Source organism: Struthio camelus, chromosome 3 (assembly GCF_040807025.1).
Source record: "Struthio camelus isolate bStrCam1 chromosome 3, bStrCam1.hap1, whole genome shotgun sequence".
Taxonomy (NCBI): domain Eukaryota; kingdom Metazoa; phylum Chordata; class Aves; order Struthioniformes; family Struthionidae; genus Struthio; species Struthio camelus.
The window spans coordinates 82529297-82554791 of record NC_090944.1 but is presented as its reverse complement, the minus strand read 5'-3'; the positions used below and the strand labels follow the sequence as shown (position 1 = coordinate 82554791).

The 25495-nt window shown below is 40.8% G+C and overlaps 1 protein-coding gene across 9 annotated transcripts in view; it reads left to right on the top strand.

The window, feature by feature from the left end:
• Positions 1-19750, top strand: part of LOC104151180 (SAM and SH3 domain-containing protein 1) — a 591062-nt gene extending 571312 nt beyond the window's left edge. For all 9 annotated transcript variants that reach the window (XM_068938786.1, XM_068938785.1, XM_068938793.1 and 6 more), the window contains exons 14-20: positions 383-552; positions 1677-1886; positions 2498-2648; positions 4874-4987; positions 11476-12611; positions 14236-14367; positions 15859-19750. In XM_068938786.1, coding sequence (XP_068794887.1) covers positions 383-552; positions 1677-1886; positions 2498-2648; positions 4874-4987; positions 11476-12611; positions 14236-14367; positions 15859-16119 — 2174 coding nt within the window. In that variant the 3' untranslated portion in view covers positions 16120-19750. The remainder of the gene's footprint in view (positions 1-382; positions 553-1676; positions 1887-2497; positions 2649-4873; positions 4988-11475; positions 12612-14235; positions 14368-15858) is intronic.
• The last annotated feature ends 5745 nt before the right edge of the window (positions 19751-25495 follow it).

Genomic DNA, 25495 nt, shown 5'->3' with positions numbered 1-25495 from the left:
CCTGGACACGCTGGGACTCTGGAGCCCTCTCACAGGGGCCTCGTTTTCCCACTGAGGTTTTCTGTGGGCAAAGTTTTCCAGGCAGATCACATCTGTGAAGTACCACGCACAAGGCATAAATTAAATAACTCCCCAATTAATCTTTGAGGAAATGAATTTGGGAAGGAATGTAAAATAGTTTAACTAAGCTCCCATCATGTGTATATAAATGTAAGAAATAACAGCAATTAAAGACTTTTAATTACAGTGTTTTGTAGAAAGAAGTCCTGTTTTTGAGGAAGCTCTAACTGGGATTTCTGTCTTGCCTCTGTTTCTGGACATTCTTCTCAAGGAAATTTTTTTCTGTAAACTGATATTTTGTCTCTCACACACGTGTACTTAGGTGGTCAGACAGTGAGCACAACAGATTCCTCAACCAGCAACAGGGAGAGCGTGAAATCTGAAGATGGTGATGATGAAGAGCCTCCTTACAGAGGACCGTTTTGTGGAAGAGCCAGGGTTCATACTGATTTTACTCCCAGCCCTTATGATACTGACTCTCTTAAACTCAAGGTACCAGTTGTTTTTGCTTTTAATGAGGGTCAAATTTTTATTCTGGCAAAACCCCTAATGACAAGCTCTTCATGAGAACTTTGCAATTCTTAGTCTTTTAATGAGCTTGCACGTGGTTTTTGCAGGCTTTTTACCTGTCTTATTCTGATACCTTTAAGATGTGCTTGGATGATAGCAAAATATTATAGAATGTAATTAAGTAATTCTTAGTATTTCCCTACATCCCCGGAAATACACTTGAAGCAATTTTGCAAGGATTTAAAAAAATAAAATAAAATAAAAAATACTTGCCTGTCACTGTGAATTAATCCATTAGTTAATAATTTTCAAAAATCTCCTGAGGAATGTGAATGAGCCTGCATACAGTGTCTTTTAAAGGCATTTCAGATAAAATGACCTCTTTTTTAGCTAATACAGAATTACTTTGCTGACCCTGACCGTATGTTGTTAATTCTCCTTTAATTTTTCTGGATATCAGCTTTTATTGTTTTTATTTGTGCAGTATTCTGTCCAGCCTATCTGACTCCTTACAGGTCGCTCTTTACTTAAAATACCAAGGACAGCTAATTCTTATTAAAGCAGATATAGGTAGGGCAACCTCTTGAATGATGCAAAGACTGTTGTGCGTCCACTTCTTTGATATAATCAGGAAAGTAGTGGGGAAGGCTACAGTACTGTGGCATTCCTTCTTCGTATGCTGCCTTTCCTCAGAAAATCTGATGTCAGATTCTGCCCATCTGCACTGAGCAGCCTGAGACTGTTCCCATTTGCACCAGTTTCAGACAGTTACACACCTTTGAGCCTTCTGTATGAAACAGCAGTGGTGCAGTACCGCTGTGTAAGCAGGTTTGCATATCTGGACAGCTGAGATCTGTGCCAGTGTCTGTTATTGACTTGCTCTGTGATCTGAGGCAAGTCACCTGGATTCCCTTTTTTTCCTTCTTCCTTTTTAAAACAAATATAATCAGACATCCTTGCAAGAGAACTGGTTAACCTTCTCAAAACTAGTGTTTTCCTGTACACTAGGCTGTGCGAACACAAAATACTAGGGGAAAATGGTGAGTTTGTTTGACTCCCCATTAGAAAACATGCCTAAATGTCCGTCTTGCTTCCTCGGTCTGCAGAAAGGCGACATCATCGATATAATCAGCAAACCCCCCATGGGCACGTGGATGGGCCTGTTGAACAACAAAGTCGGCACTTTCAAGTTTATCTATGTGGATGTGTTAAATGAAGAAGAGGAGAAGCCAAAGCGGCCCACCAGGAGACGCCGGAAAAGCAGACCACCTCAGCCCAAGTCCGTTGAGGATCTTTTGGATCGCATCAACTTAAAGGTCCATGTTCTCTCTTTCTGTTTGCCCTTCAGTTTTGCTTATGGGAAAGGGAGCCCCCCTTTGGAGTTACTAGCTTTGAAAATTGTACAGCAGATTCCTAATCCTAAGGAAAATGACCTCACTTAGCCTTAGTTGCAGAGTTTTAATAGCCGAGGCCTGGCAGAACTGCCTGTCGCACTTGATGAGGTACTACAAGCTGTATGCACTCAGAAAGCATAAAGCGTTACGTAGTATGGCTGCCAGCTAACACATTTCAAAAGCAAACGGAAAGTGGTAGCTGTAGTTCATCTTTTGTACTACCCGTCAGTAAACAGCTGTGCCATATTGTGTGTCTCAGTAACATGCTACCCAGTGCATTTAATACAGTGCATTCTAAACGCGAAAATGCGTGCAGCATTCTAATTCTGGCATAGCTACCTCCCCTACTCTGTGATCGATGTTTATACGATATATAATCCTGTAATTTTGCTGTTATGCAGTGGTTTGCATTTGCTAAACTACTGCTTTTTTTTCCTGGTAATGAAAATCTCCTCTAGTATTTTTATTGCCAAAATAAGTTGAATAAATATGTTGTCTTATAGTTCACTTTTTTCCTCTTACCTTCTGTATAGGAGCACATGCCCACTTTTCTGTTCAATGGTTATGAAGATCTGGATACCTTTAAGCTTTTAGAAGAAGAAGATTTGGATGAACTGAACATCCGAGATCCTGAGCACAGAGCTGTTCTCCTCACAGCAGTGGAACTTTTACAGGAATATGATAGTACGTGGATTGTTTGGGGTTTTCAGGTTTACTAGAGCTCTGCCAAGAATCCCTTAGAACACAAAACCGGTTCAGGGATTTTTGACATTTTTTTCCTAATCTAGTTATATCCATGGTCCTCCTGTGTCACAGCTCACAGATTTTTGAGGAGTGACTTAAGGCTTGCTTTTGTTCTACTAGAATTCTTTTCTCATGCTTCCCGAATTATTCAAGTGATAGGATGTCAGAAGTACAACAAATAACCTAACCCTTGAAAATACTGAGGCTGAATAAGTTTTGAGATAACCTACTCAAACGAAGCAGCTGCAGCATGGAGAGTAGGAAGGAAGAGAGCTTCTAGACTAGAGAGGGGAGATTGAGGGTTACCAAGGATAAGGAAAAGATCAAAGCCCAGAGAGCTGTGGGGAAAGGTGATGGTGAGGTAAACCTTTGCTTTTTTACCTGCATACGCATATGGTCCTTGGACTCTCTGAATTGCTGCATTGTGCAAGTACCTCAGGTTATATACATGACAATACAGCAGTTTTCAAAGGGAGAAAAATTTATCAGTCAGGTGCAAAGAGTGAAAGACAGTGGCACAACTGTCTTATATGCAACAGTGCCACTCTGCCCATTGTCCAGAAGGTCCCAGGAAAGTGAATATGAAGATGGAGGAAGCACGGTGATCCCTGGCAGTCAAACTGGAGAGGGCCCCCGTTGCACAGGATGAGGTGGAGCTGTACTGACTGTGTGAAAGTCAAGAGTCGTAGCAGAGCAGAATCACCCCTTTGAAAAGCAAGTGTTGCTGGAGGTAGGGGCTGAGACCCATGTAACCCCTAACTGCAGCAATCTAAAACGATACTGAATTCCCCCTTCATCCCAAATTGTCCGCAGAAGTTTAATGTCCCCAGAGTGGAATGGATTGTGTGAGGGCTTTCTCAGCTGCTTCTGTGCAAAATCCTACAGTTTAGCTTAAACTGCCGTAGCAGCGATTTAAACAGCTGCTTATTAAGTGAGTGAGGTTTAATTCTGTTACAGAGAGGTTCGTGGTCAGACTCTGGATAGTGCTGTATGGCCTGAGCTTTCGCTGACATGTACCTTTCTTGCACGTTTCCCAAAACGGCTTCGAGACTTTCTCCCAAAACAAAAAACTGCAATTGCAGAATTGCTTAGATTCTTTTTGCATGTTTAAGAGTGGTACTTGTCACCTAATATGAACCTCTCGGTTATTTGCAGACCTACTTAGAATATTGTCTTCTGTGAATAAATCTTTTTTTTTTTTTTTTTAAGGACCTTCAATTTTGGTTTGAAAATGTGAGGAACTATTTGATGTGGCGGTTAGGAAGTATAAATTCCAGTCCCAAGTAAGGGTGATGAACAGAAAGGAAAGAGAGGGAGGGGCAGCAGCTCCTAATTACCCTTCAGCAGGCTCTGAGAATAGGAAGTAGAATGGGTGTTTCTGACATTTTCTCATTTAAAAAAAAAAAAAAAACCACCACACAACATAAGTTATCTCCTTACCTCATGGAGTTGTTTTTTCTCTCTCTGCAGCTCCAGATTTAGTGTCTTTACAAAAGCATGATTTCCAACCAAACACTATGGGCAAATTCCCGATATGCAGCCTATGCAGCCCTGTCCGCACCACATTAGTGTTGGCTCTAGGCACAGGCAAGGAAGGCAGATAGAAGGTGGCGTTTTTACCCCCAGTCTCTCCCTTGTCCATTTACCCGTTCATTAGGAGTCAGTATCTGACTTTGCAAGACCTACTCCTGATTCTTCCTCTTGGTCCCTTCTGCAGAGTAGGTCAAGGTTGGGATTTTTTTTCTCTTTTACTTAACTGGGGGGTTGAAACCTGGATAACCTTGTTTTAAATAAACTTGCCATAGTTTAGTATAATTTCCTTTCCCATAGCCACTTAAAAGGTAAGTTGCAGGACTTGGCAGTGAGGCAGCTGAGAAGGAGACACACTCCATTCTGCTTTCATTGTGTACGTCACTGCTCCCTGACACTCATGCTGAGGCTGATATTTAATCCTGTACCAAGCATGATGAATACTTCCCAATGCTATTAGTGATGGCTGTCCCTAATGCTCACTCTTATTTAAACACTGGTCTGATAAGATTAATGTAATAGTGAAAATAATGCAGGTGTTGGAAGTGTAAGGCTGAGAAGTTCAACTGTCAGTTGAATCCAGTTCAACTGGATTCTCTGTCTCTATTTTCACTGGACTCCCTCATTTCCTCTAGGTAACAGCGACCAGTCAGGATCTCAGGAGAAACTTCTCATAGAAGGTCAAGGCCTAACTGGATGCTCTCCTCGGGATTCTGGCTGCTACGAGAGCAGTGAAAACCTGGAGAACGGTAATAATAATTATGGTGGAAAACCTCATAATCCTTCCGGCCTTTTTTCAATGGATGACTTTGTATGCTTTCTGCCCATGTTTGTAGCTAGCACCGAGATACTTCATGCTTGACTTTCTCCCTTGCTCTGGCTGCCTCTTTCCTTCTCAGCTTGGGCCACTGGCTTTCACTGCTACTAATTTATTTATTTGCACTGGTGGGAAACAGATCATGTTTCGCAGATTGTCTGCTTTCCTTTAGGACCCTAAGACAACAGGCCCTCTCGCTGCCGTCCGCAGCCTTTTCTATTCCCTGTCATAGTCTTGTGCAGCTGTGCCTCATGAGGCTTGTGCTACTCGTAATTAGCCCTTTTCTAAGGGAGCACTGGCAATGGAGAAGTCCCTGACCTCTATTGGGATTAAGAGGATTTATTCTAAACCTGCACAAAAACTAGTTAGAAAAGAAAGTTCTCCATTCTGGGCAGTATTTTTGCGTTTGCTCAGGTTGCATGTTGTGTTGTCCTCTGATCAGAAGCCAGCTATAGAGATTTAAGGTCTTTGTATGAACACTTGCAAATTGAATTAATTGAAAAGTTGGCAAGAAAAAAAAAAAGAACCACCACATATCATATTAATTTCCAGCTACCTTGTCTTGCACCACTGAAAGGGTGAGAAATTAAGAAGGCAGATGATAAAAAAGATTACTTTCTCTGTTTTGAAGAAATTGGATTTTTCTGTTGACTGAGAATTTATTTCACGGAAGGTGTAAGCTTGTCATGAGGGATGAGAAACTGAAATGGATTATATTGGTATGGGTTTCACTTGGTTTGACATTATCAATCCAAGCTTTTGAGCCCTGGTTTGGCCTCAAACTGCCTGGTTTCATCCAGTGTAGATAGGAAACTAAAAACAGAAAAAATAGAGGTGCTATACCCCTTGTAGTAGCCCTTTTTCCAATTGAAAATATGAGCCAAATGTCTTTCTCTGAGTATGTGCATTTTCTGTCAATCTGCCACTCAAATATAACCATTTATTGAAAGAAAATTGCTATTTGCTTTGAATTGAAACGCCTCAACTCCACAATGTATTAAATTTCTGAAAGGCAGAGAAAATTTTTTTCTTGAACATGGAATCCCCGTACAGTAGGCATGCTGGAATATAATCATAGCTAAATATATGGCATATCTGACAATTTTCTTTGGTTTTTATCTCTAAGTGCCATCATAATGATAGCTGTAGCACTGAAGTTAGATTGCTGCCTTTACATTTTCCTTATTTTAAAAATATAATAAAATCTTTAGAAAGCAATTGTTGTCTGTCCGCTTAGATACTTACTTTTACATTTAAACTAGTATTTCTATCTGAGTTTTGCAGAATGTGAGATATCACACTAATGTTTTTTTATATGGCTTTTCACTTATGGCTTGCTGCATTTCTGCATCATTTTTGTTCACTAATGCATTTAGTTTTTGTTTTGAAAACCGTTATGAAAGGAACGTTTGGTATGGGATTCATGCAGAGATTTCTGTCAAGACTAGTTAATCTGAAATGCACTCCGCCTTCTTTGCAAAGTTCACAAACCGTAATTGCCTATATACAGCTTGTTTCCAGAATATGTTGGATTCTCATTTACTGGAATAAGGGTGATCACTGTCTAGATTAAACATCATAATGTGCAGATCAGCAATAATAAACTGCTTTTTGTAAGGGGAAATGCATTCTAAGAAACTGATCTTTCAGTTTCCAGGGAGGGTCATACATAATGTCTTAATGACCAGTATAGTGCCCTGTTCTGGGCTAATACTTACGCCTTTGGGCGTCAATTCAAAATTTTCAGGATCTTATTATGGTTAGGATAGAAGAAGGTTTGCTATGCACTATGTCAGTGGTACAGACTTATTTCTTTTAGGTACGTATCTGTGTCCCATTGCAGAAATGCTTAAGTTTCTCATAGGTATCCACAATGTACTTACAAACAACATCATACTTTTATCCCAATTTACAGAGAGCAAGAAACATGGAATTTGCGACCTATTCAGTGTTAGGCAGGAAGAACATAAGAGTAGAAAGCAACCGTACCAAATCTGATCATTAGTCGATATAGTCCAGTCCTGAGTTTGAAACAAGGCAGAAATACAAGTCACCTTTAGACTTCCGATAGCAGTGTGGTGAGTGGGCTTCTTTTACATGCAGAGGTTGTCTGTGTGGGCACAGTCAGAAACCTTATCAAGAGCCTAGTCTTACAGGACAGCGGTCAAAAGCACATAGCTAGAGAAGAGTGTAAGAACAGAGCAAGCATATTTGATGCTTCCTGAGGTACTCTCGGGGAACAGGTCATTGGTGACTTAAAGACTTCATGAATCAGCATCGTTTCCTCATGTTCATCCATTTTTCTCAAACAGTTTCTCTTTATGAATTTCCCTGGTCTCCTTTGCAAACTCCATAACCTAGCAGTATCCGTGATATCCTTTTGTGTGTTTTGAACTTGCCTCCTGCCAGCTTTGTGTAAACCTTCTACGTTCTTTCACTGGAAGAAGCCCTGAAAATTCAATCACTATCCCCTTTCTCCTTGCCACTCAAGACTATATAGACCTCTGTCAAACTTCTTCCCGAGTAATTTATTTTCTACACTGAGAAGTCCTATTGGTTTTTCCTTATAGGTCACTTACCATTTTGATCATCCCTGGCTTCTTTGAACCTTTTCCTATTCTGCTCTGTAGTTGGTTTTTTGCGGGGTTTTTTTTGAGGAGGAAGGGAGTGTGCAGGCAATTATAATTGCGCGTGCAATGTGCAGAGCTGAAGATGCAGACAAACTGTGACTTTATCAAGTGGGATGATGATGTTCCCTGATTAATTCAGAAACTAAAGCCCAGATTTCCACAGTGCCAAGCAGGCGTCCTAACCCCCTCAAGCATTCCCTGCTAATTAGTTAGAAGGGGAAGTAACAAAACAGGTGGCCACGTTGCCTGGTATAATGTGCATTTCTACCAGTTTGTTTTTATTAAAAAACCAACAAGGCTAGGATTGTCTACTGTGCCATCACCTTTGTTGTTGCAATATAGCTGCTTGAAACACACCCAGAAATACAGCCGCAGAAAGCAATGTCAAAATGAAGTTGTTAAAATCTGGAATCTGGACAGGCCGTTTCATACTCTCTGGATTTGAGTGTTTGGTTCTCTGAGCATGATCTTCCACGTAGAGAAAAATACTGAGAGAAGCACTGAAAATTTGTTGCTGTAGTTCTGGTACCTCTGGACATATTCCCCAGGAAAGTCTTCCTTCTGGGGCAGAGGATGACAGGGCACCAAAAGGGTCGTTCTTTGTATTCTAATTGCAAGAAATATCATGAGAGGCAGACGTTGCTTTCTGTAACAGATACTGCACCTTAACTTTAAACAAAAGCGTAAAGGAGGCTTGTAGCTTGCCCTGACCCTGAAAAAAACCCACACTTTTCAGGCATTCTGCCTTTCTTATCTCCATTTTCACCCAGACACTTTGAGTCCCCCTGCACATAGTTAAATCAGAGATGGTACTGCAGTTGGCAGCACTATCAAAAGCATTAGACTGTTTAACGATACCAGGCTTTCATATAAATGAATTATTGCCAAAAATGCCAACAATAAAAATGTTTTAAACATTTGCTATACGATCTGGCTCCTGTAGTTTTTTCCTTTTTTTTTTTTTTTTTTTCTCTCTGAGATAGGCAGGGAAGGTTACATTTTTATACAGCGCAGTCCCCACTTCATGAAAACAACTTTAAAACTTTATTTTAAAAGTTTGTTTTCAGGAAACGTTACCTTCCTTTCTTAGTGCCCCAGGAGCATAATGAAACTCCTATCCCTCCTTCCGTATTAGCTAGAAAAAGAGAAATTACAATGGCCTCACTGCTACTGCTCTTAGTTTAAAAGCGTGTAGAGACATTACATTCTGAACCGCTGTCTTTTGTGCAAAACAGTAGTATTTAGCCCAGCACTTTTTCTAACAGTGAAAAGGTGAGAGCTTAAAGATTGCATGTGGCATTATTTATTTTATAGACAAAATGCCTTGAGCTTTCCCTCACCTTTGTGTACATTTCTTTTTCTATGTGAAACAGAGCTGAAGTGAACTAAAGATTTTCTTTCACTTGCCCAGTTTTTCTTTTCTCCTGCATATATATATATATATATATGTTTTCTTTTTCCTTTTCCCGTTCCCAGGCTACTGGCTCTCCACAGACACATCCTATTTCTAAAGAAGGGAAATGATGTTTACCAGATACCCTAATGGTCTCAGAGCTAATATTGCACAGTAGCATTTCTCACAACTTTTCTTTATGTGGTGAGGGTCCTGTGTGTGCTATACCAAAGCCTGTATACTCCCTGATCGGTGTTTCAGACTCAAGAGAAGGTACATGGATTTTGTTACGTAAGCTGTGACAGCAAGCCGCAGACAGTGTGGTGAACAAGTCAGACACGTGCTAGCAAACGTGAACAATCAAAAGAGAACACTCCTTTCCATACGCCTTACATAGTCACGTTTGTGCCCGGGGCGCTAAAAAATGAATGTGACGTTTCTGAAACATGTCTTCTCACTGCAGTTTTAAGTGTTTTCAGAAAGCAGAGGCCTAGCTCCATGGAAAGGTGCACACACATTTTTCTGCTACTTCTCTTGAGCTGCCTGAACTCAAGCTAGCACGGAAGCAACCTGAATGTGTGATATGTCTGTTCTTATTAGCATTTGGGGAAAAAAGTGATATTTAGCTTGAGTTTAACCGTGAGCTCTACGACTTCTGAGAAAGGAGTTTGCACAGTGCAGGCTTACCCAGATTTTAGATAGAATAACCTTGCTGGTGTAGCAGGAAAGGTAACCAATTCCCTTTGAGGGGAATGTTTTCTGCATTTCTTTTTAAATGTAACAGTTCCATTTTCTTCGCTGGTTTTCTGGATTCTGTGTTTTGTAAATTCCAGGAGCAGAGGAGGAAGCAAAAGGAAGAGAGAAAGCAAGCTGTTTTTCCCTTTTAGGTTAAAAAGTTCATTCTTTGTGCTGTAGGAAATCTGAAGATAGGTTATTCTGAAGAGAAATATGCGCTTGATATGCATTAGCATTCATATTCAAAGCAAGCAGTGTATGTTCTTCAAAAACCAAGCGTTAGCTTCCAGAATAAAGTCTGTAGGCAAGTTGTATGAAAAGAAAGCATCTATTTCTTAAAAGTACGTATAATAAATGTAATTCTAATGAATGAAGCAAAAGTTTGCAGATTTCTAAAAGTAGCCGGTCCTTTGACAGCCGTTAATTCACTATTATTACTGACTTTTGATACCATTTAGCCGTTTTCTTCCTCAGTTTTTCCCACTGGAAAAAGAAGTTTCAAGCTTTACTTTTACTATCGATCATAATTTTAAAAAGCCTGCTCTAGGGTGGGGGGAGAGTAACTCTGTCACCCGTGAAAAAAAAATTGCTCAGGTGTGATGTCATTCTGTCAGGTTGTCTGTTTTGAGACAAATTTACTTCTGTCTCATTCAAAAAAAAAAAAAATTGTGGAGCATTTGAGAAAAGACCTTGTATTTCATACCCATAGATACTCCAATGATCTCAGTCCCTTTGATGAGGATTTTTCTACCAAGCAGATTTGATGGACTTCACGGTTTAAAAGTGGCCGTGCATATCTGAAAGTATAAAAATAAAACTTACATAGAACATCTGATTCATATTGATTCATGTGGTTTCTTCTTAAATGGTTATACTAAAACAATAACACCACGTCGCTAAGACCTTCCAGTCCAATAAAACACTATGATATGAGACTCATGCTAGAATTAGTCATACGTGAAACTTCTTTTTGAAGCACTTCTCTCTTTCATAATATAGGACCTCATTCCATAAAATTCTTTTGTCCCTGAAAGTAGCTTTATAAAGGGAGTGGTGCAATAGCCTTCTCAATGCCTTTTTGCTTTCTGATTTCCCGTTGCAAATGGCTTCTCATTTAAAACATGAAATAACACTGGTGGCACATTTTGTTGTAATTAAAATTAACAGACAGTATCTTTTTTTCAAAAACGTTATTGAGCCTGTCTTCTAAACTTAATTAGGAGATGAACATAACTGTCTGTATCCTGAATTAATTAGAAAAGTGGGGGAAAAAAAGGTAGATCTTTTGACTTATTTCCGCATGGAGTCAAATCAGTTCATATAACTGATACAGGTCATCCGTTGTAACATAGGATATTTCTGTGTTGAAAAAGATTCATCAAGTTGGCTAGGATAAGAGCTTTGCAAACTGCGGGGGGTGGGGAATAATAATTATTTTAAATGTTTTCCTTACTTGGTAATATTAACCAGTTCTTCATTAATGAAGCTGAAGCTCACAAATTCTTGTGCTGAAAATGGCACAGACTTCTTGTGCATGTAATGTTATCAGGAAAAAAAGAAGAGTAAATGATTGTGTTTCAGAGGCATTTAATAGTGATCCACTATTCATACACAGAGGAGCTTTTGAAAAAAACCGCTGGATTGTTATTTATTTGCTTCTAGGCAAAACTCGACGGACCTGTCTTCTGCCCTCCAAATCAGCAAGCGAGCATAGTTTTAAGGACTTCAGCAGAAACCAGCTATCAAATTATCCTACGCTTCCACTGACCAAGTCAGTAGAAACTCTACAGCAAGGGGAAAAAGAAACCCGGCTGAGTTGCACACATCGTGCTTTGAAGAGCTCTCTTAAACCTACAGCTGTTACAGGTGTGAAGAACCGCAGAAGTTTACCAGTTGCTGTCTGTCGGAGCTGTGAAACTCTGGATGGCACCCAGGGAGTGGATATGTGGCCAAGATCTCACTCACTGGATGATCTCCAGGGAGAATCCAACACTAACCTACAGCAAACCAGCAAGGAAGTAGACTCTTTTCCTCAGGATTCACTGGATATAGCAAAAAAGACAACTGGCTCTGCCCTGCAGCCTCAGTCTTGTGGGGGTGGCTGTATGGTAGATGACTTGATGCCTAAGCAGAGTAAAGGAGCTGCTGGTTCTCAGAAGGGAAGAGCTAAGGAACTGGACTGCTCTGTAATGGAGACTGCAGGTGGAAAGCCTCTTCCATTCCCCCTGAAAAACTGTGAAGCTCAGCCTATCTTAGTGACACATCTGGCAACAAGGACATCTCTGGAACTACAAAGTAAGAACTGTCAGGACCTTGCACGGGCTGATTATGCTCCAGTCCTCAAAGGAGGTCTAGAAGCTGAGCAAAGAGGCACAAATGAGGCAAGAATGCAACCAAAAAATCCCTCTCAGCCGCCACCAGTCCCTGCCAAAAAATGCCGAGAACGCCTTTCTAATGGATTATATCATCCTCCCATGACTGTAGGCGGGAACCACTCGAGTCTAGAAGCACCATGTTTGCCAGTAAAAAAGAGCAGCACATCCAGTCCGATTGATTGTCATGGAGTATCTGTCCATAGGATGTCTTCTGAACAGGAGCCCAGTACCCCTCCTAGCCCACTGCCACCCTGGCTGGCTGAGCTCCCAGAGACTGCTAGTGTTCAGCAGCACGTGATAAAGCTAGGTCCTGCTTCAGCAAGGAAAATCTCTTGTAGCAGGGGAACAGATCTGGAAACTGTAATAGAAAGCAAGCTGCAGTCTGAAGACATTGATCTTACTGAAGAACCGTACTCGGACAAGGTAAGAGGAGGGCACTGCTGCAACATTTTTATTCCACTAATGTTCCAATGGCTAATCTTTCGTTTATTATATCTGATCATTCTTGCAAGTAACCAGCATAGATAAATTGTAAATTATTAGACATTCTGTATCTATTGTTATCTCTACTGTCAGGCCTTACTGCTAAAGTAACCCTTAGTTGTGTTTGGGAAGGAGGGGATCGCAGACCTGTTTAGAGCCTTCATCTTTTCAGGCCTCTAAATCCTGTGGTGGTGCTGGGCGGAGAAATGCATCTTTCTCTGCCAGTTTGTGGAAGTAGAGCTGAAAAGGAAGTCATGATTAGATTTTCTGCTTCCAGGAAAATCCAAGTTGCTAGCCTGGTGATGAGGATGTCTTTCTGGGAAGGAAGGAGTCCCACATTCTGGGTCGCTGCTTTGAGGGCTGCTTCATCAGTTTTCATGGAATAGTCATTGGCTAAAATGCATAAACAGTCGGGAGGAAGAACAGACCACAGCATTTCCCCATCTCCCTGGAGAAATGTCCTTATCAGTAAATAAGGCTCATCTTATTTACTGAACCCTCATCTTCTGCATCCTTCGGAAGCAGAACTGAGCCGTGAGCAGACTTGCATGAATGTTATGCTTCTGGCCCCTTTCAAAAGGTGAGCCAAGTTTTGGCATTTGATATGTCTATCTCATGCCACAGAGAGGAATGTTACTAAGCTTGTAAAAGCCTACAACTTCTGATGCCTAGGGTATTTTGCTGCTGATTGAATCAGATGTCTTCTGGATTTAGGTGATGCCTGGGGATAGGTGATCTGAATCAATCTCAGAAAGTTTTGTAGCAGAACTGGGATGCAGGCAGAAAATAGGTGGTCTGTCTTCAGTGACATAATACGTAGGAGTAAGGAGATAGTAGTTAATCAATGTCCTTTTCTGGTAGGAAGCGCATATAACTCTATAAGGACAGAGATCAGCATGAGTTGAGGAAAGATTATCAGTCCCCAGATGAGGAACAAATCAGAAAAAGATGTGAACAAAATAAATAAGAACTTAAGAAAAGTTTTGTGATGTAAGCTGCCCTGTCACTGCTTCCTTGCATTTCTAGTGAAGATTAGAGACTGGGCTGGACACTGTCAAGGAAGCCTAGCCCTGCCCTTACTGCTAGAGTCTTCCTCCCTCTGTCATGCAACCTCCAAAAGAACCAGAAAACAACTGGAGCAAAAAGGGGTCACATCATTTAACTAAACCAAACGTTTCTAAAATATCCAGTAAGGCTTCTGATTACCAGAATGGGTTACTACTCGGTAGATTATTGAAGTCAAGTTTCACCAGAAATGCTGATGGTTAGTAAAGCCTTTGGGGACACCCCAGTTCAGTCAAAGTTAATAGGAACTTCATTGTTGATTTCAGTGAGGCTGGAACTGACCTTTTATAAGGCTCATTAGTGATTTACTATTTTTTGGCTCCTCCCTACCATCTTCCTTTAGAGCTAAGTAAACTTATTTTTCGTGAATCTTGAGGAAGACTCCTGTTTGCTCCCACCTGACGCTTCTCTTTTCATTTGCGTTGGTTGATCCGTATTGACGCAATTTTTCTTTTCTCACCTATCACTCTCTCCTACGTGGCTGACTGGGAACATACAGCATGGTCGCTGTGGCATTCCCGAGGCTTTGGTACAGAGGTACTCTGAAGACTTAGACCAGCCTGAAAAGGATGTTGCCACAAACATGGACCAAATCCGGGTAAAGCAGCTGAGGAAGCAGCATCGCATGGCAGTGAGTATTTCCATAAGCACCTGTTTCCTGATTACAGGCAGACTTTTAAAAAGGACTGACTACTGGTAAAGGGAGATACCTGCAACATCCTAGGTACAAAAATGCCCCCTGCATTAACATGGGAAGTACGGAATAGGTAGGGGCACTACAGGAGCATAGGTCTCTTCCCCTGTCCCAAAGGTGGACAGTTAGTAATGGAAAGAAGACCTGATAGCCATCTCTCTCCATTGAATCCCTGGAATGTCCAAGGAGACTGCAAACACCTGCAGCAGAGAGGTGCTGGTTGAGGATGGCTTGTATTATGAAGTTCACTGTAGAAATCTAAAAGGTTTTACATCCCGTGTTCGTTTCTCAAACCCATACTATTCTCCACTCCTCCCTTCTCCATAGCAAAAGCAGGCAGTAGAAGCCATCAAAAGCTCTCATGGCTTTCTGTAAGAGGACTCGGTCTTTGCGAGATAGAAGTAGGCAAAATTGATATTCTGTTACTTTAGTGATAACTGAAATGGATCAGCCTGGAAAGCCTCGTCACTGGGTATTTCTGACTGTCTCATGTTGAGGTATTAATGAAAACGTTCTGTAGGCACACTATTCTCGTGTTTAGCCCTTGCTGTCTTCTCCGTGAACTGCTTTTCTATTGGCCCTTTCTTTCACTTTGCACACTTTCTTTTAGACAGCAACCTGTGGGAATAAAATAAGTCCACAGTTTCTCCTGATGCAACAGAAAAGTCAGTTTAGTCTCTCAAGAACACACTTAGCTGAAGAAGACAATGCTCTGTGCAGTGAAGAATTGTCCCAAGAGTACAATTAAGTGCAAACTGTTAGCGTGGATGAATATGTGATTCTGATAACAGCAAATAAATCAGAAAGGAAAAGTATCGCATATCATGGGAGTCTCACAGATTTCTTGTGTTCCAACCAACGACAGCAATTAGAAGGCTGGCCAGATGGTCAGTTTTCTGTGCTTGACTTTGTAAGAGAGAGTGAGCCTGAAGTTAGATCCATGCTCAGCTAAAATTTAGCAATTATGAAATGCTGGAAGACGAAAACATTAATTTGTTATGTCTGCAGAACAAGTGCAGGTTAGCATCCACAGCAGGGCTTGTTTTTACAGATCGTGAGTTTGTGGCTGACTCTCTGAAACCAGTGGCAGTTCTCTATTGACGCTTAGAAGAAATCTGTAGGAAATCAGCAGTGCATGCATGTTACTTGAAAATGGTACATGACAGTTGCCCAAACAACAGGATACTGCCCACTGCATCTCCATTGCCAAAATTGATGCCGTTGCTCCTGCTGCGAAAGACCACCCCCAAAGTTATCTAAGCCTTTAAACCCACAGAGCAGTCTCCCTAGTGACAATGTGATGTGAGAAGCTGAAACATCCTCTATCAAATTCTACCAGTTTGGAAGGAAAACAAGAAGACGACTGGAAATGAATCAAGCAGTTAAGTTTAAGGCTAAGGGTTGCTTTCTTTTTTTCTTTCTATCCAGATCCCAAGCGGAGGGCTCACTGAAATTTGCCGAAAACCTGTATCCCCAGGACTTATCACATCTGTATCTGACTGGCTGATTTCCATTGGTCTACCTATGTATTCCAGCCCACTCACAGAAGCAGGATTCAACACGCTGAGCAAAGTGCCTTCTCTGTCACAAACTTGCCTTCAAGAAGCTGGCATCACAGAGGAGAGGCACATAAGCAAGCTTCTGGCAGCAGCAAGACTCTTCAAACCTCTTGATCCAGAGGCAATTTAACATGCTGCATAATGTGGCGTTGCCCGGTCGATAACCCACTGCTTCTTCCTGCACCAGTATTGCCCTAATTACTTCACATAGCTAAAGGGATCAAGGAAGTGGCTCCCAAGGACAGGCAGGTATCTTCTTCAAAGGATATGAGATGTTTCTGTTGCTGTCTTTGGCAGCTGAAGGAGAAGAGAAGCAACCACCAGGTAACACAGATGTGGTACTTCCCTCCCCCGTCACTCCCCTGGAAAGTATTTGTGTTTCATAAAGTGCACAGGGATGGGCTGAGACCAGACAGCTCCACGAAATTAAGGGATCCTCACACATTTTCCACAGGTTTGTCAAAGTGATACTAATTAGAGGCCCTGTTTTTATGGAGAGCTCCTTAGATTGGAGGCCTTCTGTACGTCAAGGTTCCAGGTACCTAGAGTCAGTCCTAAAGACCACGTACAAGCCAAGGTGCAACTTCCAGTAGAAGCTGTTTAGCAAATGCCTTCTGTTTATTTTAGCAATCTACAGCTAAATGCATACCCCTCTGGTCATCTTCACTGTTGCTTGGTATAGGTCCCAATATGGCACAAAGCCTTTAGCTAGGCCAAAGTTAATGGACTGGAATTAGTTTACAGTATGGTCCATTTCTGTCACTCCACTGCAGCTGACCTGAGGAGAGTCAGAAAGCTTCTTTTTTATTTGTACAGAACTGAGATCATTTTTATAACTGCTTTCTAGCAATCAGCTTTTTATTTGCCTTAAAATAAGCTCGTAAGCAGTTATCTAGTGTTCACTTACTTGTATTCATGTTTCCCAAGCCTTGCTTTAACCTGTCACCCTCAAGTTGCGCTTTGGGTGATTTTCAGCTGAAGTAGCTTCTATAAGTTGCCTCATCATAACATCTGCCGTGTTGTAGAGATGCTTTTACAAATGCAGGGTTATGCTAGGTTTTGGTTTTCAGGCTTTTCTTGTTCACTACGGTCTGCATTTACTGTTGTTACTAAACTGTTCCAAGATATACTGCCTTGTATATATGTAACTGCTTTTCATTTTAATCATATTCTGTGTACTGTGTTATATTGTCAATCATTATGCTGCAGCTTTGACTTGGTATCCTGACCATATCGATTCCAAACAGTGGGTTTCTGCAAATGAAAATTCGCTTGTGGGAGATAAAATGCATTGAAACAGCCAACTGTGTCCCAGAGAAATCATCAGATCCAGTAATTCCATTGCATGGACACACAAAAAAAAAAAAACCATATATATGAATTACACTGTGATTTTACAACAGTTGATATCCCTCATGACTGAGTGTTAATGTTTCCTCTCACTGGAAGAGAGTATTGTTCTGGCATATGTTGTGAGCCATCTTTCCATGATGTAATACTATTTTTCTGCCTAAATACATGTGAAACGTTCCATTCACATATGTGGCTAATGACAGATTTTATTTTTCTATATGGGTACACATTTTATATACCAAATACAGATTATCATGAACAGCATGTAACTAGCTTTTTCTTTGGGGTCTATACACAGTGTGTCCTTTAGCTTCTTGTAGTGCAAATGCTCCATGGAAGACAGAGTAAGCTTTACCTTATCAGGTAAACTGAGATAAATAAAGAGACTTGGGACAGGAAGTGTGCCCATTTCCAATAGCAATTCTGCCACCAGCTTACTGTGTGCAAAACTGGGCAAGTCACCTCACTACTTGGTGCCTCAGTTAATCCCACCCTTAAATGGAGCTAATGACACTTGTCCTGATAAGGTGCTCTGTGACCAATGAGTGAAAAATTGTGCTTACTGTGTAATTTCTTTTCTAAATGGTCCTCACTTCATCATGTTGAGAGTCAGATGACCTACATGTCGTAGTGCAGTTAATAATTAATTTGGCTCCTGATGGAATTGATAGGTGTTAGGTTTACTTTCCTAGTTTCAGATTTCACCACCCTCTACTACTTTTAGCATCAGCTGTGTATTCTGTCTGCATAAGTAAGCACACCATCACGTGAAGTTAACTAATTCACTCATGTAACTTGAAATTGTTCTCAAGCAAAGCTCCTCTGAATCTTTTTCTATAATGTGCTTCTCAGTGTGTGGGTAACTGATATGTTTTACTATGACAGCGTTAGGAAACATATGGCAAAGGCATTTTGCACAGCTGGTGAAAATCTAAAAAATATATATATTTTTTTAGTTTGTGCTTTTTATCATAATGATTTGTCTACTGTTTTGCTCTGAGGCCTACATGAAAAGTCAGTAAGCAGGAGGTGGAAGGAGCAGTGAGACTTCCTGGGATGGCTGGCCAGGACCAGAAATTAGTAAAAATAAGTAGATGGCAGCCTCCCTGGGGCAAGGGAAAAGTCCAAGTTGGCTAAGTAAAAAAAAAGAGGAAAACAATTTCCTCTTGTTGCAGAGAAGGCAAGTCACATAATAAAGTTCTCCTGTATTAATTGCTTTTCCCTCTCTCAAGATCAGGAGAACTACGGGAATGAGCTGAACCTGTGTGCCAAACAGTCTTTGTAATGTCTGTGTCTTTTAAATGATTCTGTAGACCAGGGAAACCAAATCACACCCATCAGGACTAGTGTGAGCAGTTTGAGAGTTGTGAATTTTAAGAATTGCTTTGTGTTTTGTTTTGTTTTGTTTTGTTTTTAAAGACTGTGCTCTGTGGTCTTATTTGAATTACAATTTTAGTTCATATTTTAATCTAAAAAAGCCTTAAGCTTCTCAGTATTTGAGCTTCCCGGCTGTGGTTGCAGTGACCTGTGGCGTTCCCTGAGCAGGTGGGGCGGTGCAGTAGATGAGCCATAACAATCTCTTACCATTTCCTCGCAAAGTTCAGCGTGCTAAGCAGAAGTTTGCTTGCTGATTCTTGGGAAGCACAAAAAAACCTGCTGCTGGAATCTGCTCTGCTCTGCTCAGGCTAATGATGTTAAGTATCTATCCATTGCACCATTGTAACTCAAGTAGCTATTTAACAATAGAAGCAGCAAGCCCCAAATATTACTGAATGCCATTATAACTGTAAACTTCTATCGATAATCCTCTATTACTACCCAGACAGCAATGACATCCTTAGTTTCCTGTGCTCTTTTATGAGCCTGGCTTTGAATGCAAACTGGGAGCATGATCAGAAGCATTAAATATTGCATTACTCAAATAGGTCATCATCTCTAAGAGCAGCAATAGTGGTCGATTCACCAAGTCACAGCTGTGCAGTTGTACTGTATTATTTTTAGAATAAATAATACTTTGGTCCAAGATACTTTTATCTTTAACTGACACCCTCTGGGGAATCAAAACTGACAAGCAAGTTATGTAACAACTAACAAAGTTGCACTTTCTGTATATGAAATCAATATTTAAATAACTTATTTTTCTCCATTTGCTGTTCTTAAATGATGTAAGTAGCTGTAATATACCAGTACTCAATATGTCCTGCAGTTTGCTTCAACCCAAGAAAGCTGTGTATTGTAAAGAAAAAAAGAGAAAAAACAAAATATGAATGTGTAAAGATTATTGTGCTGTTTCATTTAGCAAAAAAATGGTTGACAAAAGGGTTTTCCTGTGTATCAAAACTTGTCTATAATTATATGTCATACTGTTCATAGATAAAAAGTAAATAAATTTCCTTGGTCTCTCTCTCTCTTTTTTTTTTGTTTGATTTTATTTGAGCTAACAGATCTTTTATTTAGTAGTGCAGTAGCAGTGTCCAGATATTTAAGTACTTTGCTTGTATCCCAGGCCCCCTCCCTCTAGCATACCAAGCCTGTAGTTCCTTACCTTGTGAGCGTTCTCAACACAGACCTACAGCAGGAGAAAAAGGAATCAAGAAAAAGGTAAAAAGCCCTGATAACCCAGGGCTAGGAGCAGCCCTCCAAACGTGGTTGGGGGGATAGAAATCTTCAGTAGCGTCTGAACTTCCCTGCCATGGTTTCAGTGAACTCTGGAGTTTCAGGGGCAGACATGGGCACCGCAGCATAACAGTGATAATCCGCTGTTCCTCTTCCCTGTCAAAATCGGTGCTCTGAACAACCTTTGTTTTGTCAATTCCTTCAGCAGATTTGGACCTTGGTCTCTTATATCCCATGAATGTCCAGCTACTAGGTTTTGAATGTTCTGGAAGAGAAGTCTCTCAAGTCTTCCCTTTGGCGCTTTCCCACTTTCCATGGAATAATTACATATTGGTGGAACCAAAGAAAGGGCACATGAGCATAACTTGATGGTGTTGCGGTTACAGCTCTTGCCTGAAAGATGGAATTTCAAACCTGGTTTCCAAACTCAGCTCCACTAACATATTCGTGGGCTTAAAATTCATCATTGGGGTGGCATGGGCATCTTGAGAGGCTGCCTGTGACTCCTAAGCAGTTAGATAATCCCTGCAGCCTATAATAAGATGCCTGTGCCTATGTGTTAGGGAAGAGGAGCCTGAAGATACGGCTGTTGCTTAGCACTTCCTTCTGGCTAACATAAGCAACTTTTTGCTTAGTGTATTGGCATTTGTTGGTCTAGTTAAGTTTACTGTATAATAAATGGGAACACTTAGCTGCCTAGCTGTCAGATCCACTAGGCAACAGCGCATCATGCCTAAAAGTAAATCTCTTTATGGATCTTACCCTAAGTGGCCAGGGTGAACTGTGCCTGAATTAGTCTTCGTTAGCCAGAATCTTAAGTCTGGAAGAGAAGCAAGGAGAAAAAACAAACTAAAAATCCATCTTTTGGGTTGGATCCAGACAGCTGAATCTTCAGTTCCCCTTAGGCAAACACTCCCATCAGAACTGTCCAACCTTGCAACCCATTCGTGGGAATTAGGTAGCATGCAGTAACAATGTCAAATGTGAACTTTTAATTTTTCTTCTCTATTTATATCTTTCAGTTCAGCTGAGGACCAGGCCACTGCTGTGCTTGTGCACCAGAGGGCACTGCTCTGCTAGCTAGAAAAGAGCATTCAAACAGCCTCTGGAGATTGCAGCTGGCTCAAATACAGGCTGTTTCCAAGAGTCTCTCAAGTAACAAAACAGAAATAAAAACAAAACAAACACAGAACAACATGAAAAGCCAGAGCGCTTGCCATTTCTGCATCTGGAAGGAGTGTTCCTTCCCTTCCAAGGCTGCTACGGTCCAGGACTGCTTTGGCAGCAGCTGAAACACAAAGCTCCTATCTGTTGCTCTCAGCATTTTGCTAGTGCTATTTGATCCAAATGTGTGCTAACCAGCATGGCCAATGCCCAAAACAATTAAAAAAAACCAAAAACCAATCCCTGTCTTCTAAAAGTTCTCTCTTTACAATGAAACATTTGCATCAGAAAAAGAGACATAGGAGAAGCACCTGTTAAAATCCCCCCACCAGTTCTTCTAAAAGGCAACTTTACCCCTGAGCAGAAGGTTCGCATGTAAGGCCATGGAGACTTACAAGCTAGGAATGTAATGCTATATATATTCCACCAGACTTACCTCATGAGACTACTAAAGGTTAATCATTCAACAATCAGGAAGTAATATAAAGCAAAAGTTTCATTAGATCTTAATGTTGCCCCTTTGCATGTACTACAGGCTTTTATTGCGTGAATGCACAAACCATTTTTTCCCTTCAGTTCTGTAACAGTATTAATTCATGCTGAATTTGTGTCTGCATGATTCTGCTAACATATGTAAGTATACCAGTAACGTTCAAGGCTCAAGTGTATAGCTCTGATATCAGTGCAATTCTGTCAGTTCAAGGGTTTGGGCCTGTCTCCCTGCTGAAGAGAAATTTTTACACCTATACCCATAAGTGAACTTAAAATATTCTTCTACAAAAAAAATTCTTTCAAGCCTTTTCAGGAAGATTATGGAATTAATGTTCTTCCAAAGAAGAACAGTCTAGTCTTCCACAGACTAGAATGAAGCCATAGGTCGTACTTCCAGGGAACTGTGATGCTCGGGCTACAGTGGTTCTGGGAATTCATGAAAACCATAGGTGCCTACGGTCAAACGGAAAGATGTCTAGTGGGATTAGTTTCTTCCAAGATTAGACAGGCTTGAGTAGGAGGGAAAAGCAAGTTTGGATTACGATTTTGCAATTCAAACAGCTTCACTGTTCATTTAGCCTTTTAACTTCTCCATGTCTGATACAAGCCTTTCACAGGGTTTGAGAAGGAAGCTATAGTCCTGGCTTTTCCAAGATGGGTCTCATCCCAGGTAAGCAGAGTTTTTTGCGTGCCTGACAAGTTCTACAGTCATTAGATTGGCATATTTTATTCTGAAAGTCCCATAGTTGTATTTCTCCATTTAGCCACAAAAAAGCAAATACAGCTGTGTGAGTTTCCTCAGAAAAATCTACATCCACAAACCCTGCCTTGACGTGCTGCTGCTGTTTCTTCTGCTCTTTGGCTCCAGTGGCTTTTGTGATAGTTAATATATACTAGCACCAGGAGCCAAAAATGACGATCACAGTTTTTTTATGTTTTACCAAAGCATGGATAAGCTGTCTTTTAATACTAGCATTTAAAGTTCTGATTTAATAGGCTCATTTTTAGTTATCCAGAAGAAAAACTCACCTGTGATCATTACTCTCTGTCTTGAAAGGTGAAAATAAATTGCCTTTCTTGTGAGTTCAGTATTGATTAAAAAAAAAAAAATAGTGCCAACTCAACCACAAGGTAAGTCATTCCTGCAGAATACTATCAGCGTTATGGTAATCTTTCTTTCATTGTGATGTCCTTGTGCCAGAATTCCCTCTGGAACTCACTTGGTACCAAGAGGTGAGGTTAGTTCAGCTTTGAGGTGCATTCAAGTCTTAGCAATTCTACAGAGCTAAAAAAGAAAAGAATTGACAGTGTTGTAGGCCATCTAATGTACCCTGGCCTGTGAATAATTCTTTAAATTACAGTGGCCATCCAAAAAGAAGATTACTAATGCTGTTGGGCACTCCAGAACTATAGGCAAACACCATACACCATTTTGTTTTGTTTTAGTGGCACTGAATTATCAAATATCTGCAGAAGCTGCTGTATTAGGAAAACTTTGTTTGATAATAATGATGAGCAGGACTACTCACATCCTACTGTAATGCAAAGTTCAGATTTCAGATAGTGTATTCCCTGTTGTACCTATTCACAGCACTAGAAGACCGGTGGGAAGAAAGTCCAGAGAATCACATCGCAATGGAGAAAAATTTATTTCCCTCCAGTACAGCATGGTCATTTTGGTGTTCCCATGCAATGACATTTCTTAAGGATTAAAATTTTAAAAACGTGTAAAGAGCCTTTTCCTTGAGGAGACTTAGGTTGCCAATAGCACATCTAACAGGACGTAAGCCTCAGTTAGTGTCAAGTCAGAGTTTTACCTTGAAGCAGAATACAGTAGGGTTGGAAAGATACGGGTTTACTCCATATCCATTTGCTGTGGTGTTTCCTAAAACACTGAACAGGATCCTTTTCAGATCTGTGTCTTAACACAGTTTGTAATTATACCAGTTCATTGACTGATGGAAAACTTGTGTATTTTGGCCTGTGCGATGTTTCCAGTTCATTTTCTTAAATAAACCCTCAGACATATTTGTACCATTGCCTTATTTCATGAAGTTCATCCATCCCTAGCTCTACAACTTTAAAATATGAACATCATAGAAGGTGCTCTGGATTTGGAGCAGGGCAGTTGCTGAACAGCAGAAAAATGGCTAAGAGGAATTCAAACACACAAATCTGAGTTCATTTTGGTGCTTGATAAAATCATCTAATGAAATGAGGTAAGAGATGAAAGGCTCTCTCAATTCATTAAGCCTCTTCCATTTTGGAGAGAGTTCCCCCACCACCACCCTGAAAAGGGCTGGATTTGGCACATTCTTTGTGTCCAGTTGTTGCCTTCTGAGTTTCCTCGTTTACAACCTGATGACAAAACTGGAGAGGGTTTGAGGCTGCTTTATGATACATATGCGCGCATGGGTCAAGTTTTGCCTTCTGGCACATAGTAAAAACCTGTGGAACAAGTCCAGTGTGCCAGACTACTTTGACTGGTTTTCTTTTGTGTGTGTTTTAGCAATTTGGTCAGTTGTGTCTTGCTTGAGGAATACAGGAGGCTTTACTTGATTCTATGAGGATTCATGCGAATTAACGTAAAAGTAATGCCCCAAGCTCCCGTGATGGCATGTAGATATACCACCTCTGGAGCGGACAAGAGTGCCTGCAACATATGGTGTTTTAACTTTGCAGGCAGAGCTTCCCAATCACAGACACTTTGTACCAAGAACAAAACAAACACATTTGTCTGTGCTTGTCTGCATAGATAGTAGCCCAAGATTCAGCCTCGTGCTCCTCGCACCTTTGCAAGTGCATCCTGCTGTTGTATTAGTTGTTCTGCGTATAAGCAGATCAAAGCCAAGGCCTTGTCAAGGTTTGTTCTCTGGCTTATGACTCGGTGCTTACTTGCTATGTGTGAGAACAAAAACAGCTCAGTGATCCCTGGTGCAAGTAGCGCCCCAGCTGTAAAGCATCACAAGGAAACTGCAGCTAATATGACTAATATGCACTGATGTGGTGCATATGTGGCTTATGATACCGTATCAGCTCCTCACAAAAAAATCTCACATTCAAATAGGAAACAGAGATGTGAAAACAAATAAACCAGCTGGAGGCCCTCCAAGGTAGTATCTATTTCTGCTCATTTTTCCAGATGTATCTGCTTTTCCTGAGCATTTTGATCTGGTTCTATGAAGTGAAGATACTACATGGAGAACAGAAATTCAGCTGAATCAGGTAAGAGAGAGAAGCATGCAGAGTGGGTACAGTCCTTAATTCTGAGTGATGTTGCTTTTACAGAGAGCATTTGAGATTTACACAGAGCTAGGATGAGAAACACTTGTCTTCTATTATGTGATTTTCTTCTCTTTCTCCAGTATCATCTCCAGTCACGTTCCCTACCTCCGTTCAGTCCTGCCTGTGCTATGGGAATAATGTTTAAGGGCTGTGCTTCTACTCTTCCTTTGTGCCATCTTCAGCTGCACCTGAACAACACAACTATGACTCTTCTTCTGAGCAAGCCAAGTATAAAACAGACTAAGGAATATTCCTGGACTTTGTTTATTCTGGCCATGTTAGGAACACACAGGAAGCAAAAAAGATCAACCAGCTCATGAAATAGGTGAGATGGTAATCAGGATTATTGGGAGAGAAGGGAGGGAAAGAAGGAAAGAAGGGGTAAATGAAGAAACTAGTCAAAAGCTGAGGAAAGTCATAAAAATACAAGTAGCTTTTCTATCTTCTGGGAACATGGAGGTTCCACGGTCTAAAAGGTACATTTGTGGTATATTAGGCAGGTCTGTCCCATGGATTTAGTGAACCGATTTAATAAGTCCATTTTCAAAGAGAATCTATTTTAAAAAAATAGAAAGAAGTTAAGAAAAAAATGTAGT